This window comes from Apium graveolens, chromosome 4 (assembly GCF_009905375.1).
Source record: "Apium graveolens cultivar Ventura chromosome 4, ASM990537v1, whole genome shotgun sequence".
NCBI classification, from domain to species: domain Eukaryota; kingdom Viridiplantae; phylum Streptophyta; class Magnoliopsida; order Apiales; family Apiaceae; genus Apium; species Apium graveolens.
In genome coordinates, this window is record NC_133650.1 from 297,158,268 (window position 1) to 297,177,454 (window position 19,187).

Here is a 19,187-nt window from a genome sequence, read left to right on the forward strand (position 1 = left end):
AAATAAAATAAGTATACTATGTCTAGTATATTATCAATTTAGTAGTTTAACAGATATACATGACACTATTTTTTTTAATAACATGATAAGTTATGGTTGCCGTGTAGTAGGATATGTACACTATATGTGTAGTATTTTAGTAATTTAGTAATTTAACGGATATGTAGCACTATATATTTATTTTTTTAATAACCAAAATTAGGGGATAACTGTTGAAACAAATTATACCTCATTCTGAATGTTATAATATAATATGGATTTTTTAATAATTTGAAAAACATTGTTATTTTTGGTAAATTCCAAAATTTATTACTTATATTTTAATTTTAAAAAAATAAGTTTAAAAAATTACATTTTGATACGACCAGACCCCCTGACGAAAGTGAAATTTGTGAAGACGCGGCTAAAAAAATGGCAGGGAGGGATTGTGTCGCGATTCACAGGTTTGTATCTTTCATACCCTCTCTTCATTACATTTAGATTAAGGGTGCTTTATTTATGTGTTTATTTATCTGAGTTTTCTCTTAGGTCTGTTATTTTATTAGGGTTTGTGATGTACCAATAATATTATTAGTCTGTATTTTTAGGAGATGATCTTCTTTGCTTAATTAGCCAACCCCTTCAAATGGGATTGTTGTCCTTTATTTATACTAAGTCCCAAATGGGCTCAATCCTTACAATCTGGGCCTTCTTGGGCTTTACATAATGTATTGTGATTGTTCTAGCTATAATTCCTTTGGGCCGTCTTGTTCTGGTCAAACATTAGTCCCCCTCCTTGCTTTGCGCGATATCTTTAGATTTGCGTTTTCGTGCTCTCCACCCTTGCGCTTTGAATTCCGAGGTTTTTGTCTTGATACCTGAATAAAGTTAGTGACCGGACAGGATAATGAAATGAAGGGAAAAATTAGTGAAGAAAAAACGAACGAACGAAGCAAAAGAAAAATAAGAAATAACTGTTAATTCGAGATAGGAGTCAAATGTGTGTGTCCGAAAAAAGAAAGGAATTAAACGTAATGCTTTTCTTTTTTTTTTTTCTTTTTTTTTTTCTTTTTTTTTTTTTTTTTTTTTTTGAAGGTATATATCCGCTCATGTGTGTTTTTGAATTTATTTTTCCAGGTTTTTTTTTGTTTTTGCAGGTTTCCAGGCTAACCTCTTCGACTTCCTCTCCAGGTATCTAAAAGGGGATTGCAGCGCGTTCTGGGCTCGCACTGTAAGTCGTCTACTCTCTCTCTCTATTCCTTTTCCTTTTTATCTGCGGGTCGGTCGTGTTTATAGCTTACCGATTTATAATGGCCGACTTTCCTTCGTCGTCGTCGTCGCATAGTGCCACCAACCGGGACCCCGGGAAGCGACCGTTAGAGGAGGGTGACGAGGAGTCTGTTTTGAACTTGGATAATCTAGAGATCCCGGACCTAGGTCAGTGTGGATCCTTTGATTTCTTAGGAAGCGATGAGTTCTTGAGGGGGGTGCCTCCAGGTCCTATGCCCTCTCCGCCCTTAAGTCCTCGTACCCTGGAACTTAGGAATAGAACGGTCGAGGAAAGTCTTCGACTAGGTAGGATCGAATTTGAGAGCAAACCTAGTTTAAACTATCTTAGTTATTACATCACCGTCGACCCCCATGCGAGTAAGTTGGAGAAGTACATCGACCTGTCTAACGGCTACCGTTACCGAGTGCCGACAGCAGATGAGAGGGTTTGGATGATGCCCGAGTTCGGGATGCATGGGGTTGCGATGATAATGTTTCAGTTTGGTCTTCGTTTGCCCATGCATCCGTTCTTCCTGACGATGTATGAGGCTATCGGTTGTGGTTTAGGGCAGCTGACACCAAATTCTGTTGCTCAGTTAAGTGGTTTCGTGGCGTTGTGCTGTGATAAGGGTCGATCACCGACTTTGAAATTGTTTTTCTCTATTTATGGTGTGCGGTACCATGGTGGCCAAGTATATTTCGACTCCCGACATCGACGGATGAAGATTGTTAGCGTTAGGTCATCGAATTCTGGTTATCACTCGCAATGGTTGTACGTTGGGGGTCCTGACTTGGAATTTGTAAAGCCTTGCGGGAAAGTTAGCCAGGGCACGATTGATTATTTAAATAACATGGAGAAGCACGATACTGCCTACCTCGATGAGTTTCATGGGTCGAGGACATGGTATACGCACTTAGATTTGAAGGACTCTGGATTCTTAGGGATGCACGATTGTAAGGAGGATGTATTAATTGTTATTGCCCTTATTTTGCTTATGTACCTAGTTTTTGTACTTGTCATTGTCGGCTCTTGCTTACTTTAATTTTCGTAAGTGCTTATATATAGGATGGCTGACTTTATGGTTTTGTTTGTTTCTTTGTAGTGGAAGGCGCCTCACTTAAAAAGGTTTTAGACGGCGGGATTCGAGGAGGAATGGACAAGGCGATGATGTTGTTATTGCAGCGTGCTGCGAGGAAGCCTGCTGATGCGGCCAGGGCTGGACCGTCGGGGGTTCCTCATTCAGTTTCAATTGAATTGCTTGATGACCAGGGAAACAAGGTAATTGAAGACAATGAGAGGGTTGTTTCAGATCTTGTCCGCGTGGAGGGCAACCCTCGAAAGCGGTTTCGGAGGGAGGATGATGAAGTGGTTGTTGGAGGCCGGGGGGTCGGGTTCGAGGGTGTAAACAAAGATGTGGCCACTGCCGGGGAAAGGGTTTATGGGAAGACCGTCGACCCTCGGTCGAAGAAAGAGGTGATGAGGGTCGAGATTCAGCCCACGGAGCGATGGACGGGGGGATCAACTGTGCCATTGAGGGCACTTAACCTCTTTAACTTGCCTCAGGACTTGGTTGCTTATGATGGGAGGAAGCGTGAGGACCTTGTTGATCGATGTAAGAGCCGGGCTGGGAGGGTACGTTCATTCCCTTCTCTTTTTTTTTAATGTGCATGTTTCTTTGTTTTCATGTTCGGTCATGGTCGTTTATAGTCATAGTTGCCGACCCTGTTTTCATGTCCCCCCCCCCTTTTTTTGTTTTGCAGTTTCTTTCCGATTTTATGCATATACTGGAGGATTACAAGGCTGATGTTGATGGTGAGGCTTGTTCCAAGCTCGAAGCTGAAGTTGCTGCCTTGAAGGGGGAAAAGAAGAAGATTGCGGTGGGTTTTGCGGAACTCGAGCACAGGGTGGCTGATTTGACTAAAGCAAATTCCGCACTGTCGAAAAAGGTTGCTGAGATGGAGACTACAGATCAGGTGTCGAGTGGGAGGATACAGGAGCTCGAGGGTCGACTGATCGAGGTGGAAAGGGAGCTTGAAGAGGAAAAAGGCAAGCGCCAAGGCTTGCTTCGACAGGTCGAAGGAATGGATGGCTCCTACAAGTTGATTGTGAAAGAAAATGCGGACTTGAAGACAGAGGTAGAGAAAGCCATTGAAGATATCGCTGGTGCTCTGGGCGACGGTTATGGACGATGCCTTCAGCGGATGGAAGAGGCTGGTTTTGCCGTCGAGGGTCATGCCTTTGATGACTATCTTCGTGACCTGGCATCGAAGGGTGGTAAAGCGTGAAGGCAGGGTATGCCCTGTGATTTTTGTAATTGAATTTGAACATTTTTTTTTTTTTTTTTTTAAGTGTTTTAAGAGCTTTATTGATACCAACATCATGGAAGTCCCAGAACTTGCGAAGTGTAGTAATCACTGTGGTCCTGGATTTGTAAGAAGTATAAGGTATGTGATATTGTTTAAACTTATTTCTACGATGTAATCAGTTACGTATTGGCTGGTTTTGCTATCTATTTGTCTCGAGTTTGAAACATTAAGTCGCTTGTTAGCTTCGTAGTCGAGTGTTTACATTATGAGAGAGAGATTTAATTGCCCGGACCGTCGTCGTGAAAGTGGTTGTATAAACACTTGTTTAGAAATGAATGCTTATTTTTAGTTAAGGAGCGAAGGAAGTGAAAGTCTGTGCTTTTTCCAAGTTAAAGAAATTGGTTCATCGTAACCTCGTAGCGACCCCTATTATATCGAGGGTTTGTTTTTGAAATGGCATTTTACTGCCTCAAGATAACAAGTTACAACTGAGATTAAATTACTGATAGAACTTTTTGAGGTGAATTCCATTCCAAGCATTTTTGATGGGTTTCCCGTCGAGGTGCGCAAGCTCATAGGTCCCCGAGCTTACAAGTCTCGAGATCCGATAAGGGCCTTCCCAAGCTGATTTGAATTTTCCTGAGACAGTGGGTTGTGACGCTGCGGAATCTCTTAAGACAAGGTCGTTAACCTTGAAGTCTTTGGGTTTGACTTTTTTGTTGAAATACCTTGCAGTTTTTTCTTGTTGGGCAACCATCCGCATTCGGGCTTCTTCCCTTGTTTCTTCTAACAGATCATTGTGAAGGCGGAGTCCGACGAGAGATAGAGCGGGATCGAATACGTCGATCCGCGGTGAGCTGAGACTTATCTCGACAGGTATGACAGCGTCGACTCCATATGCAAGTCGGAAGGGAGTTTCGCCCGTCGCACTTCGGGGAGTCGTCCTATACGACCACAATACATTCGGTAGTTCGTCGACCCAACATCGTGGTACTTCTTCAATTCTTTTCTTCAGGCCTTGTAGGATGGTTCTATTTGTTACCTCTGCTAGTCCATTTGCTTGGGGGTATGCTACAGATGCTTTGATGTGCTGGACTTTTAATTCGAGCAGAGCCTCTTCAAATTGCTTTCCTACAAACTGAGTGCCGTTATCAGAAACTAAGATTCTGGGGATCCCAAAGCGAAAGACGATGTATTCCATAAAGAATTCTATCATCTCTTTTTCTCGTATTTTAGCAAGTGGCTTTGCTTCGACCCATTTGGTTGCGTAATCCACCGCGACTACGATGTATTGGCACTGATTCTTGGATTTTGGAAAGGGACCCACAATGTCTATTCCCCATTGGAAAAAGGGGCATGGACTGAGAATAGAGTTCAGCTCAGTTGTGGGTCGACGGTTTACATTTCCGTGTAGCTGACATGCTTGACATTTCTTGACGTAATCTTCACAATCTTTCCGGATTGTAGGCCAGAACAGGCCTTGTCGGATAACTTTGAGGGCTAATGTTTTTCCTCCTAGGTGTTCTCCACAGATTCCCGTATGTATTTCCACAATCGCTTGGAGAGCCTCCTCTGGAGACAAGCAACGGAGCAGAGGCTCAGAGAGGGCACGTCGGTATAACTCCGAACCCACAACACAGTAGTTCCTGGCTTTGAACATGAGAGTGCGGGCTTCGGACTTATGCTCAGGCAACTTGTTGTCAATAATGTACTCAAGGAAGGGTTGGCGCCAATCGAACCTAGCCTGGATTTGATTGACTGATATTTCATCGATAGAGGGGGTTTCCAAAATGTCGACGTATGTTGGGCTGAGATTAGTGGGGAGACAGGAAGAGGCTAGTTTAGCTAGAGAATCTGCCCACTGGTTTTCCTCCCTATCGACGTTTGACATTTTCCATGAAGGGAATTTGCTAAGAAGCTCTTGTGTTCTTGTTAAATATCGGGCCATCCTTTCATTATGCGTCTTAAATTCGCCACTTATTTGTTTGCAAACCAACTGAGAATCCCCAAATATGTCAATGACCTCTGCTTCGAGATCGGATGCGAGTTTTAGACCGGCAATGAGTGCCTCGTACTCGGCCACGTTATTTGTGGCGGAGAACCCGAACTTGAGTGCCTGCTGAATTTTGAATCCCCCTGGGCTGATTAATATGACCCCTGCTCCTCCAGAGCCGGACGTCGAGGAACCATCAACGAACAGAAGCCACGGACGAGACTGGTCCTCTTCAGGTTTGTGCGTCTTGGATTGGAACTGGCATTCGGCGACGAAATCTGAGAGAACTTGGGCCTTGATCGCCGTTCGAGGTTTATACTCGATGTAGAACTGGCTTAACTCGATGGTCCAAGCTGCGAGCCTGCCTGTTATGTCGGGCTTGTGCAGGATTCTTTTCAGAGGGAGATTGGTCAGGACATGGATTTCCCTCGTTTGAAAATAATGGCGTAGCTTACGACTCGCGACAACGAGAGCGTATACGAGTTTCTCGACTTGAGGGTACCTTGTTTCCGCGTCTCGTAGTGAGTGGCTGATGTAATATACAGGAATATCTTTTCCCTCATCGACACGGACCAATACTGCCGCGACCGTTTTGTCGGAAGCTGAGAGATATACCCGTAGCGGCTCACCTGTTAAGGGTCGTGTTAAAACTGGAGGATTTGTCAAAAACATCTTTAGCTCTGTGAAATTCTTTTCACAGTCTTCGTTCCATTCAAACTGCGATGACCTGGAAGCTTTTTTCATTGCAGAGAAAAACGGGAGGCATCTCTTTGAAGATTGAGGAATGAATCTTCGAAGTGCGGCTATACACCCTGTGAGTTTTTGTAAGTCTTTAATGGATCTTGGTTTGCTCATTTCTAGGATGGCTTTTGTCTGAGCTGGATCGGCCTCGATGCCTTTCTGGGTAACAAGGAATCCCAAAAATTTACCTGCAGTAAGGCCGAATGAACACTTTGCCGGGTTCAGTCGCATGTTATTTGCCCTTGCATTGGTGAACGTTTCTCGAAGGTCTGTCACGTGGTCGGAGGTAGTTTTTGACTTTGTGATCATGTCATCGACGTATATTAGCATGTTTCTTCCTATCTGCGAAGAGAATATTTTATCCATTGTCTGCTGAAAAGTAGCACCCGCGTTGATTAATCCGAAGGACATTACTTTGTATCCAAAGACCCCTCTATGAGTGATGAAAGCAGTTTGTTGCCAGTCATGGGAATCCATCTTAATTTGATTATACCCCGAAAAGGCGTCCATAAAGGACAGGAGTTTGTTTCCCGCTGTGGCGTCGATGAGTTGGTCGATATTGGGCAAAGGGTAAAAATCTTTAGGGCATGCCCTATTCACATCTGAATAATCAATGCACATTCTCCACTTCCCATTGCTTTTCTTAACCAGAACTACGTTTGATATCCACGTGGGGAATTGCACGGGCTCGATGAAACCGGCGTCGAGGAGTCTGTCGACCTCTTGGTCGATGGCTGCTCTTTTCTCGGCCGAGAATATACGTTGTTTCTGGCGCACAGGCCTGGTGTCTTTACTGATGTGCAGCGAATGTCGGGCAGTGGTCTCTGGGATGCCAGGCATGTCTCTTGGGACCCAAGCGAAAATGTCGGAGAATTCCCGAATGAGGTTTGTGATATCTCTTTTGAGATCTGATGAGAGGTTTTTGCCAATTCTTGTTGTTTTATCTGGGTTTCCTTCAAATACTTCTATATCTTCTGTTTCTTCGAGAGGGGAGCATGAATTGCTTGTGGATGAGTCAACCAATTCTCTTGGGTCGATATCTAGTACTTGATTGACTTCTAGCTCTTCCTCTGTCTTTTTTCTTGGAGAAACGGTGGTTAGATAGCATTGTCTTGCTGTTACTTGATCGCCAATCATTTCTCCCACGCCGAAATCTGTGGGAAACTTCATTTTCAAGTGGGAGATAGATGTTATAGCTCGGAGCGCGGTGATCGTTGTTCGTCCCAAAATGGCGTTGAAGCTTGAGGAAGCGCTAATCACATGGAATTTGACCATTTTCCAAATCTGACAGGGAGGGGAACCGAAAAGCACTGGCATATCGATGGTTCCTACAACGTGAACCTCATTTCCTGTGAACCCGTATAGCGGGGTTCGGGAGTTTTCGAGTCTTCGATCTCCTATGTCCATTCGGGAAAAAGCATGGTGATATAACACGTCGACGGAGCTACCATTATCGACCAACATTTTCTTAACCGTATTGTTTCCCACACGTGTTGTGATGACGAGAGCATCTTGATGACCTTCGATGAGACCGGGACGATAATCGTCATCCGAGAAAGAGATGACCAGGGAGGGATTCACTCGAGGGCGTTTAGCTGTCGAGGGATTGACATTAAAGACTTCTCGGGCATAGATTTTGCGAGAGTTGTGGGAGAGACCCCCGGCGGCTACGCCGCCAAAAATAACGTCGATTACACGGTCGTTTTCGCCTCGATGCTGACGTCTGGGTTCATCATCGTGTTGCACATAGTGGACTAGTTGTCCTCGACGAATTTTTCCTTCGATGAGATTGCTTAGTTGAAAACATTGCTCTGTTGTATGGCCGGTGTCTTCATGATATTCACAATATCTGGAGCTTGGGGGTCTTCCTGGTTTCATGGGTCTTGGAGGGCGAAAGTCCGGTTCCGTTTTTAACACCGCCAAAATTGTCGTTTTCTCAGTATTGAGTTTCGTGAACTCTTTTTCAGATCGATTGTGGGGTTTCCAATCCCTTTCTCCTCTATCCCTCGGGGGGAGGTCAGATGTGCGAGGCGGGGGCGACCTACGTCGCTCTCGGCGCCTTTCCCTCGCAGGGGATCGTGGACTGTAGCTTCGGCGTCGTTCGTACTTTGACGACCTCCGTGGAGATTGTATACAGCTTACCGCTTCTTGAAGCATCATGCGGTGTTCTATAATCTGGAACGCAGCCTGTAGTGTTTTCGGCCTTTTTTCAAAGATTTCTTCTAAAAGGAGGCCATGCCTAGACTTATCGATGCCCGCTGTCAGGAAATTGACAGCCATCTGTTCTATTAAGTCTGGAATTTCCGCTATTTCTTCCCTGAACCGGGTTAGAAAACTCCTGAGACTTTCGCCGGAGCGTTGATGCATTGTCATCAAGGATGCAGTAACTTTGATTCCTTTGTAGTTGCTGGAAAATCGGGCTTGAAACTTGCTTTTCAGGGTTGTCCACGAGTCGATTGATCGAGGTGGCAAGTTACTGTACCATCGGAGAGCCGTGCCTTGAAGGCAAGTGGAGAAGAACTGACACCTAGCGATCTCCGAGTGGCCGAAGAAAGCCATGCGGCCGTCAAATGTATTTAGAAATGCTAGCGGGTCCGAGGATCCGTCGAAATGATCGAGAGCAGGCGTTTTCAACGTCCTGTCGATGCGCGCCTTCTCAAGCACTAACGATAGGGGGCTCTCAGAAACGGTTTCAAACCCTGCTTGATTTCTCATCAAGGTACGCATCTGGGCGATTTCTTCCTGCATTTTAGCGAACTCCTCGTGAGATATAGATTCTGTGGATTCTGTCTGATGTGAGACATCGGCAGATGACACTGTCTTCTGTCGACGTTCGCGAGGTTGCGAATATGTTGACTCCGCCGAGGGCTCATATTCATACTCCGCATCATCCTCATCATAAAATTCATCATCTTGTCCTTCATTTTGAATTGTAGTTTGTTGGAGCTCTCGTCGGAGACGGTGAATCTCACGTTTTCGCTCAAGTTTAGCCTGCAATCTCTGAGCTTCGCGCTCTAGAAACTCGAGTTCTTCATCTGAATCAAGGGAATCTTTCGGATTTCCTTGGTTTTGGGCTTTTAGCCTTTCTTTCTTTTCCAAATGTAGCCGAACGTCGCTCGAGAGAACTTTTTTTCCTTTAGATGTTTGAACTCTAAAACGCTGGTCTGACACAGCTTTTCTTTTTCTGTCCCTTTGGAGAGAGTCCTTCAATCCTAGAAATTGATCTTCTGGAGGAGCCTCAGGTGGAGGGAACAGACACTTCGGCTTCAATGCCGGTTGTTTTGGGAGCTCGCGATCGTCGTGGGTCGAGGGGTCGGCGGCAACTTCTGCCGTCAACTTCTTTACCTGAGTTGGTCCGGCGGTTCCCGGATCAAGCTCTTCTCCAATCATCTTTTGGTTGGATCTTGTTAAAGCAAAGCTCCTTCTAGCGCCAAATGATGTACCAATAATATTATTAGTCTGTATTTTTAGGAGATGATCTTCTTTGCTTAATTAGCCAACCCCTTCAAATGGGATTGTTGTCCTTTATTTATACTAAGTCCCAAATGGGCTCAATCCTTACAATCTGGGCCTTCTTGGGCTTTACATAATGTATTGTGATTGTTCTAGCTATAATTCCTTTGGGCCGTCTTGTTCTGGTCCAACAGTTTGGTTAATTTTTTTCGATTTAGGGTATGAAAGTGATGAATGAGGATGTTCCTGTTAAAAAACTTCATTGGATGAATATGTGTATTAAATGTAGGAAGGGTGGCAATTTGTTGACTTGTTACGATAATGGATGTCCTATTGTTGTTCATGAGGATTGTTTGGGTAGTGAAGCTCAGTTTGATGGCATGGGGAATTTTTGTTGTCCGTTTTGTGTGTATAAAATGGCTACTCAAGAATTTACGCGAGCTGAGAGAAAGGCGGTTTTGGCGGAGAAAACTTCGTCTAAGTGTTTAGATGGAAAAGGGGTAGGTGTGGAAGCTTTTGAGACCGGAAATGTGAATGGAATTAGTGATGTTCGGAATCAATGTGTTGAGTTGGAAAAAGATTTCCATGAAGTGGAGGGTCCTGGATGTATTGTGAGGGATAAAGGAGATGATGTGTTGTTGGTAAATGAAGAGAGTGATGTGTTGCTTCACAGGGTTGGTGACAGTGGCGGGCTAAATGATGACGTTGATCGAGTTAAGGTTGTGGAGAAGCAAAATGAGTTGGAAGGACGTGGCGATGAACGTGGAGAAGGTAAGGTAGATCAACAGAAAGATGTAGACATGAAGAAAAGGCATCAATCTAAGGAAAAAATACAAAATGATGCTGTCCAAACTGAAGCAGTTCCCGAACACCAGGATGCAGGCCTTCTTGAAACACACAAAAACATGGAAGAGAATGTAGATGTAGAGGCAGTTAAAGAGAATGAAGGACGGACGGATGAAGTACAGAATCAGGAACAAGCACACAAAACCACAGAAATATTGTAAGTAATTGGAATACTAGTCTTGTTGAGACTGTAGGAAGAAATGTAGGTCTTTTCAAACCCGAAGTGTTGTAGAATCAAATATTAGTAACTTCGATGTTGTATATGCTTGTAGTAATCAACCATTCTGTTTTGTAGTACAAAGTTTTCAATTTTTAACGAGAAGCGCAAAAGATTAGCTTGGAAAATAGAAGAGGAGGAGATGCTCAAGGTACTATTTCTAATAAAAGTTTTAACCTGTTATTAAACTACTGTGTATTTACTTTGATAGCAGAATGAGATGATGTACCTCTGTACCCATGAAATTTCTGGAATATTGTACTTGTCTAAGAACTTGGGAGTAAAATGGGAAGCCTGATACACTAGAACTAGCTACCACCTATGAAAATGAATTTTAATGAACTCTGAAGGCCTGTCCAGAAGTGGCGTGATATTTTTTAATATTTTTTCTTTTTTCCTTCTCCTCCTGCCTTAGTCGACGTTATTTTTTTAACACTTCAATAACACTTCAAGGTGCTACATTTAGGGTCTAAAAAATAGAAAATTTATTTATTTTTGTTTCATGCACAAATTTGGTAAAAATATTTGAAGAGGGAAATTATTTTCTTAATAAATAAAATTTGTAGATATAGTTTTAAGTTCCCCGACAATGTTCAAATATTAAGAATTGTAAATTTGTTTAACGAAGGGTCATTTTTACGGATTTTAAAAACATGGTTGTACATATTATAATGTTGTTTTTTTGCTTCATATAGTATTTTAATGTTGTGTATAATGTTGAACTATGAATTACCAATAGTTTTTTAATGTCAAAGTATTGCACTCATACTGCTATATGTATAGCAGAAAAAAAAATTATATTATGTACAACCATGTTTTTAATATCCATAAAAATGGCTCTTCGTTAAACAAATTTACATTTTTTAATTTGTTACCATTTTCGGGGAACTTAAAACAATATCTTCATATTTTATTTATTCAAAATAAATCCTTCTACAAACATTTTAACCAAACTCGTGCATGAAACAATAAATAAATAGATTTTCTATTTTTTCTGGACCCTAAAAGTAGCACCTTGAAGTGTTAAAGAATAGCTTCAACTAAGGCCGGTGGAGAAGGAAAAAAGAAAAGATAAATAAAAAATTTCACGCCACTTGAAGTGGTGAATTGAAGCATGTTACGCCACTTGAACTGGGGTAATGTACCATTACTGAAAACCCACGTTCAACTGTACCACTTTTGATAACTTCACATTCCCATATACCAGAAATGTAACGGAACCCACAACACATATCCAAGTGCAAGACTGACTCTCATACTCTCTAATTTCTTAAAATTGGTGATATGGTGTTATGCAGCCAAGTAACTCAAAGTCTTTAAAGGTTTACACAAGGTTAAAGCGGAGGGGCAAAAACGTAATTGTGTTAAACAAACAAAAGGAAATGGGCTTGACTTCAACTGGTCAACAACAAAACCGGGCATGTGGGTAAATCGGGGATTACATTGAAGGGAGAGGATATTTACTAAGGCACAGACTATTTTTGGGGATCTTATCTGATTATTATGTGTATCTAGAATTAGGGTTTGGGAGAGGCGGGTCTCTCGAACACTCGAGTTCATTTTTCAGTTGTAATGCTCAGTACACTTAAACATTTTTTGTTGTTCCAGTTTAATTATCTATTGTCGTGAGTTTCATATCGTTAAATTAGTAGTAAACCATTACAAATTGGTATCAGAGCTGTGACGAAACTATGGGACCACCTACAGTTGCACAACGGGTGGAATCGATTGAGGAGAGGCTACATGATATGGAGGAAACGATGAAGGAGATGGTAGCTAAGACTGTGGATATGGCGATGGAGGCGATTCGCCAGTCCTTGACTGAAGTTCTGAAAGAGGGACAGACTATGGCGACAAAGAAGATGGCAGCTGAGTTTGAAGCTCTATCGGGTTGGTTAGAAGGGCGTGTGAACCGTGGAAGAGAGTATCACGAAACCCTCATCAATACGATGAGAAATGAACAGGTGAAATTCCAAACAGAGGTGAAATCAACAATAACGGGGCTACAGACAACGCACGGAACTCTGCAAGACAAAGCTGAGACTAGTGTGAATTGAGGTGAGTTACTCAATCCTAGCCCTAATTCTAATTTGGGGATTAATAGTAAGTGGAGTGGGGATGGATTCGGGTTTGGATTTGGTCAAGGGTTTGTGTCTGGTCAAGCAACACAAATAAGTCAAGGGAATTAGAGGTATCGAAAACTTGATATGCCCGTATTTAATGGTATCGATCCAGATGGGTGGAAAGGTATTTTGGGTTTTATCATTTAACAGAGGAAGAAATGCTGGACGCGGTGGTGGTTGCGATGGAGGGAGACGCCTTGCGCTGGTTTCAGTGGGAGAATAAAAGGCATCCTATAAGGCGTTAGGTTGATTTGAAGGGATTCATATTGCGTCAATTCCGCTCTGTTAGCGGTGGGACACTCTATGAGCAGTGGTTATCAACGACCCAAACCACGACCGTGAATGCTTATCGTCGTCGATTTATCGAGACAGCTGGCCCTTTGGAGCGAGTATCGGAAGACATTTTAATGGGGCATTTTATAAACGGGTTGAAAGAAGAGATCAAGGCAGAGATTAGATTAATGAACCCAATGTGTTTGGAGCACGCTATGGAGCAGGCAGTTAAGAGTGGAAGAAAAGCTTCGTGTGACTAATTCGAGGAAGCTGGGTATGAGTACCACAAGATTTAATAGCTTCTCCAGCTATAGCAAGGGAACTAATACTGTTGTCCCTTATTCTATAGTTCCCCCCACAAGCCCACTAACAATTTGATCGTGGGGGAGTAAACCTGCAGAATCCCAAGCTTCAGTACATTTACCAACTCACTCAAGTTTTTCGTCGCAAAATAGTGGTGAGATTCGAAGATTAACGGAGAGCGAATTACAGGAAAAAAGGGCCAAAGGTCTTTGCTATCAATGTGATGCCAAATGGGCAGTGGGACATAGGTTTAAGAAAAAGGAACTTAATGTAATGTTAATGGCGGAAGATTGAGCGAGGACGGGACTGAAAGTGAGACACCGCCGTCGCCAACCGAGGTGGTTTTGACAGAGGTTTCCTTGAATTCGGTGGTAGGGATTTTTAACCCTAAAACCATGAAACTAAAAGGAATAATTGGAGACAAGGAGTTGATTGTAATGATTGACCCGGGCGCAACACACAACTTCATATCGTTGCGCACTGTGGCAGAGTTGGGTATACCAGTGAAAGGCACAACCAGTTTTGGTGTTTCTTTGGGGAATGGAGAGGCTATACGGGGAGAAGGGGTTTGCCAAGGCGTAACAGTGCAGCTTGATGGAGGATTAGAAGTAGTGAAGGATTTTTTGCCACTAAAACTGGGTAGTTCGGATGTGATATTGGGTATTGCTTGGTTAGAGAAATTAGGGATGGTCTTGACCAATTGGAAAACCCAAGTGATGAAATTCGAAATCAAGGGGAACCGTGACATTGGCTGGGGATCCATCGCTGGTGCACTGTCAGATTTCCTTAAAAGCTATGCGAAGAACATTAAGAAAACAAGGGGGTGGTTTCTGGATTGAGTGTAATAGTGTGGAGGGGCAGATCGATCAACAGCAAGGAGATAGTGGAGATGGAGTTGTAGAACTTCCAGATTTTGTGGCACCTATAGTACATAAGTACAAAAAGGTCTTTGAGGTACCTAAAGGCCTACCCCTGTCGAGAAACCATGAACACACGATCACCTTAAAGAATGGCAGTAACCCTATAAGTGTGAGGCCATATAGATATCCCCGAAATCAGAAGGATGAAATTGAGAGGTTGATTCAAGAAATGCTGACGACCGGAATTTATAAAACCATCCACCGGTCCTTTTTCGAGTCCAGTACTGCTAGTTAAAAAAAAAGACTGGTCGTGGCGCTTTTGCGTTGATTACCGAACGTTAAATAGGGAGACGATCCTGGATAAATACCCGATACCGATTATTGACAAGTTGCTAGACGAACTTCATGGTGCTTCCATTTTTTCTAAGCTGGATCTCCGCGCATAAGACTGCTTTTCGATCTCACGACGACCATTACGAATTTCTCGTAATGCCGTTTGGGTTGATGAATGCCCCGTCTACATTTCAATCGGTGATGAACAATGTGTTTCGACCATACCTAAGGAGATTTGTACTGGTCTTCTTTGACGATATTTTAGTATATAGCAGGTCACAGGAAGAGCACCAACAACACTTGACATTGATTTTTGACAAATTGGTTGAACACCAGTTATTTGCTAATCTCAAGAAGTGCGAGTTCGGTAAAACAGTGATCGGGTGTCTTGGCCACATAATTTCTAAGGAGGGGGTTCAAGTGGATCAATCTAAAGTGCAGTCTATGCTGAACTGGCAGCCACCTCGAAACTTACGAGAGCTACGAGGGTTCCTTGGTTTAAAAGGGTATTACCGTAAGTTTGTGGCGGGCTATGCTACTATTGCAAGGCCCCTGACTGAACTACTAAAGAAGGACAAGCTCTTATGGGATTCAAATGCTGATCAGGCCTTCCAACAGCTCATATTCGCCATGGCCAACCCACCTGTTTTAGCTATGCCCAACTTTAATCTTCCATTCGTGGTTGAAACTGATGCGTCTGGATATGGTGTGGGAGCAGTACTCTTACAAGAAGGCAAACCAGTGGCGTATTTCAGCAAAGTACTCGGTATGTGAGCTCAACAAAAATCGATTTATGCTAAATAATTGATTGCCATCTGTTTAGCTGTCATGAAGTGGAAGCCTTATCTATTGGGACGGCATTTTATTGTCCGTTCAGACCAACAGAGCCTTCGGTTCCTTACTCAACAGCGGGAAGTGAACCCAGAATACCAAAAGTGGGTTACCAAGCTTCTTGGATTCGACTTTGATATCCAATATAGGATGGGAGCATCAAACAAGGTGGCTGATGCCCTTTCAAGGCAGCCTGATGGGGAAGTAATTTTGAGCTCCTCGGTGACCACCCCAGTAGTCTCATGACAGAAATAGGAGGAGGAGATCAAACAGGATAAAACCTTGCAGCTGCTGCGTAAGGAGTTGCTGGATGGGGATAAAGAGTATTCGGGGTATAACATTGTGAATGGTGTGCTCTCTTACAAAGGACGTTGTGTCCTCCCTCAGAACTCCATGTTCAAGACAAAGTTGCTTCGAGAATATCACGAAAGTGTGTCCGGGGGGCATGCAGGCGAATTAAAAACATACTTATGCTTGGCAGTAGACTGGTTTTGGGTAGGCATGCGTAAGGATGTAACTCAATATGTGCAACAATGTCGTATTTGCCAACAGAAGGTGTCACAGCGATTACCAGCCGGGCTGTTACAGCCCTTACCAGTGCCCACACATGTTTGGAGCGATATCAGCATGGATTTTATCGAAGGGCTTCCTATGTCCCAGGGTATAAATGCAGTTTTAGTCGTGGTGGATCGACTAACGAAGTATGCTCACTTCGTGGGGCTCAAACATCCTTTCGATGCATTCAAAGTAGCCACGGTTTTTATAAAAGAAGTGGTCTGATTACATGGTTTTCCCACTTCAATCATATCCGATCGTGATCGCATTTTTTTAGCACATTTTGGAGAGAGTTATTCAAGCTACACGGTAAAGATTTGAAGAAGAGCACAGCATACCACCCCCAAACCGACGGACAGTCGGAAATTGTCAATAAAGGCTTGGAAACTTATCTTCGATGTTTCATTGGCTGTAAACCTTCTTCCTGGGCCAAATGGCTCGGACAATTCCATTCCATCTCCTAAACTACTCCTGGGCTGAGTATTCTTACAACACCTCGCCCCATGTATCTACGAACATCAGCCCTTTCAAAGCAGTTTATGGCCGTGATCCACCTCACCTGTTACGTATAGGAACAGGTCAAACTCCTATATTTGTAGTCTGGAGGAATTGCTACAGGAGCGTGATGCTATTTTAGATGACCTTCGTTACTATTTAATCAAGGCCCAACAGACTATGAAAAATGCTGCTGACTCGAAACGAAGGGAGGAAGTCGTTGAGGTTGGTGATCTTGTTTACTTGAAACTACAACCGTACCGCCAACAGTCCTTAGGTCGCAGGCCTTATGAGAAATTAGTTGCACGTTTTTATGGGCCCTATCAAATCTTGAAGAAAATAGTTAAAGTCGCTTACAAGCTACAACTTCCTGATCCGGCTAAAATACATCCGGTATTTCACGTTTCACAATTAAAATGATCGTTGGGACAGAGTACAGTTTCTCAAGAAATTCCTTTACAATTATCTAGTGACTTGGCGTTGATGGTGGAACCGGAATCCTTGCTGGAAGTAAGACAGGTCAAGGTAGGCAACTCAATGCACTTGGAAGCTCTCATCAAATGGAAATACGTACTAGCTTTTGAAGCCACTTGGGAGGATGTCACGTTTATGAACAATCAATTTCCTGCTTTTCACCTTGATCAAGGTGAATCTTCTTTGGGGTGCGTGTATTGTTAAAGGTTTACACAAGGTCAAAGCGGAGGGGCAAAGACGTAATTGTGTTAAACAAACAAAAGGAAATGGGCTCGACTTTAACTGGTCAACAGCAAAACAGGGCATGAGGGTAAATCGGGGATTACATTGAAGGGAGAGGATATTTACTAAGGCACAGACTATTTTTGGGGATCTTATCTGATTATTATGTGTATCTAGAATTAGGGTTTGGGAGAGGCGGGTCTCTCGAACACCCGAGTTCATTTTTCAGTTGTAATGCTCAGTACACTTGAATATTATTTGCTGTTCCAGTTTAATTATCTATTGTTGTGAGTTTCATATCGTTAAATTAGTAGTAAACCATTACATATGGGTCCTTACCTAATTTTGGACGTGGTTGCAGGGACACCGCCATAATATATCAATACATAATTATGATGTAACATATCATAGCAAAGATCAATTTTTTTTTTATGAAATCTACAAATTAAATTTTTTTTTGTCCTTTTCTCATTCTGTTTTCGTACTCTTCTTCTTTTGTATTCTAAGTTCATCTCTTATGTGGTCTGTCAGTCAAAGGATACGGCATTTACTAAGTGCCGTGTCCGAGGGTCCCACGCCTTACAGAGGCTCAAACAACTGAGACTGAGTGACATAGAATAAAGGTACAGTTGGTTTACCTATAATGGTTTCATCAATTACAAGCAGAGTCCATTTTTTTAGCAGAAATATCTCTTTTGGTTTAAAGAAAATCTGCGATTCTGCTTACTAAAGCTGATTTTGTCTTGCTTACTATAAGTTTCTACTATCTTTACTATGAAAACAAGTGACATCCATTTTTGTCTTGCTTACTGTAAGTTTCTACTGTCTTCATTATGGAAACAAGTGACATACATATTGCTTTGGTTAGCAGTGGAATGGATAACAGGAAATTTTGACTTGATTCATGAATATGCGATAATATTTTAGTCAAAACATTTTGGTATATAAGCAATTTTTTCCAAGTAGAATTAGAGTTTCAGCGTATTTGGAAGTCGAATTTCAGATCACTATTTGCTACAAGATTTGCGACAGTTTATATATGTTGTTTAGCATAATATCTCCTGCAGTTTTTACATGCTTCTTAGTTTGAGGCTTTAGTTTTGTGTTGACATTGCAGAAAGGAGTTCAGAAGTACTCAAAATCAGTGAACAAAAAAAAACTTCCTTGGCAGAAGATTTTGGAAGAAGGTCGTGTTGCATTTGATGAGACTCGTACTCCAGCTGATCTCAAGGATAAGTGGAAGAACATTTTGTCTAAAGAGCCACTTTGAATTTTTTAAAACAGCAGACTGTTGTGTCTGTTTTAAAATTATCAGCTTAATGTGCATTTATGTACAGTTGTTATCAAGGCAATGGGATTCAATCCCCTTTAAGTGTATCTATAGCAAGTTAGAATTTTGGTGCTCGGTTGCATAGTACAGCAGTCTGAGTATGGACCAGGAGTACGAAAGTGATGTAATGGACGGATGATAACCACTTCATGAACAACAAACATGAGTATTATGGTGATTTTTTTCGTTTACTTCACTGACTTATGCTTAGTTTTAAATGACAAGCTACCACATTATCGGCAATGTACTTGAAGAGTAAGTTAAATTGGTTGCGAAAATATGCTACAAAGGCTGACAAGTGTATTAACTATTACTTGAAAATTATGATGAGTACTAGACTTGCACATCGTTTCTAATATAAAATTTTGCATCTATGTATGCTTTCATAACAAATGCAGTGTCTTGAGCTTCTGAAAAAAGACACCGACCTTAACCTCTTAGGATTAGTGTTATATAAAGTCTTATCAACATACATAGGCAAGCCCCTCCTGCAAACAAAGTGTTTTGTGTGTGTAGTGTCATACAATCTGAGTATAATAAACAATTTAATTAACTGAAATTTTCATATTGAATCGAATTCCAA

The 19,187-nt window shown here is 42.3% G+C and overlaps 1 protein-coding gene across 4 annotated transcripts; it reads left to right on the top strand.

Moving 5' to 3' along the window:
* The first annotated feature begins 365 nt into the window (after window positions 1-365).
* Window positions 366-18,782, top strand: LOC141721293 (uncharacterized). Of its 4 annotated transcripts, none has more exons than XM_074524135.1 (4): window positions 366-443; window positions 9,961-10,745; window positions 10,884-10,956; window positions 18,392-18,782. In XM_074524135.1, the coding sequence occupies exons 2-4, from the start codon at window positions 9,964-9,966 to the stop codon at window positions 18,542-18,544; spliced, it is 1,008 nt and encodes a 335-aa protein (XP_074380236.1). In that variant the 5' UTR covers window positions 366-443; window positions 9,961-9,963; the 3' UTR covers window positions 18,545-18,782. The 4 variants fall into 4 exon arrangements, with proteins under 4 accessions (XP_074380236.1, XP_074380234.1, XP_074380237.1 ...); XM_074524133.1 differs by lacking the exon at window positions 18,392-18,782 and adding an exon at window positions 12,482-17,662; XM_074524136.1 differs by lacking the exon at window positions 18,392-18,782 and adding an exon at window positions 12,104-12,278.
* The last annotated feature ends 405 nt before the right edge of the window (window positions 18,783-19,187 follow it).

Coding starts and splice junctions, on each gene's coding strand:
- LOC141721293 (XM_074524133.1), top strand. CDS start 9,964: ATGAAAGTGATGAATGAGGATGTTCCTGTTAAAAAACTTCATTGGATG. Junction 10,746..10,883: donor CACAAAACCACAGAAATATT/GTAAGTAATTGG, acceptor TCTGTTTTGTAG/TACAAAGTTTTCAATTTTTA. Junction 10,957..12,481: donor AAGAGGAGGAGATGCTCAAG/GTACTATTTCTA, acceptor AATTGGTATCAG/AGCTGTGACGAAACTATGGG.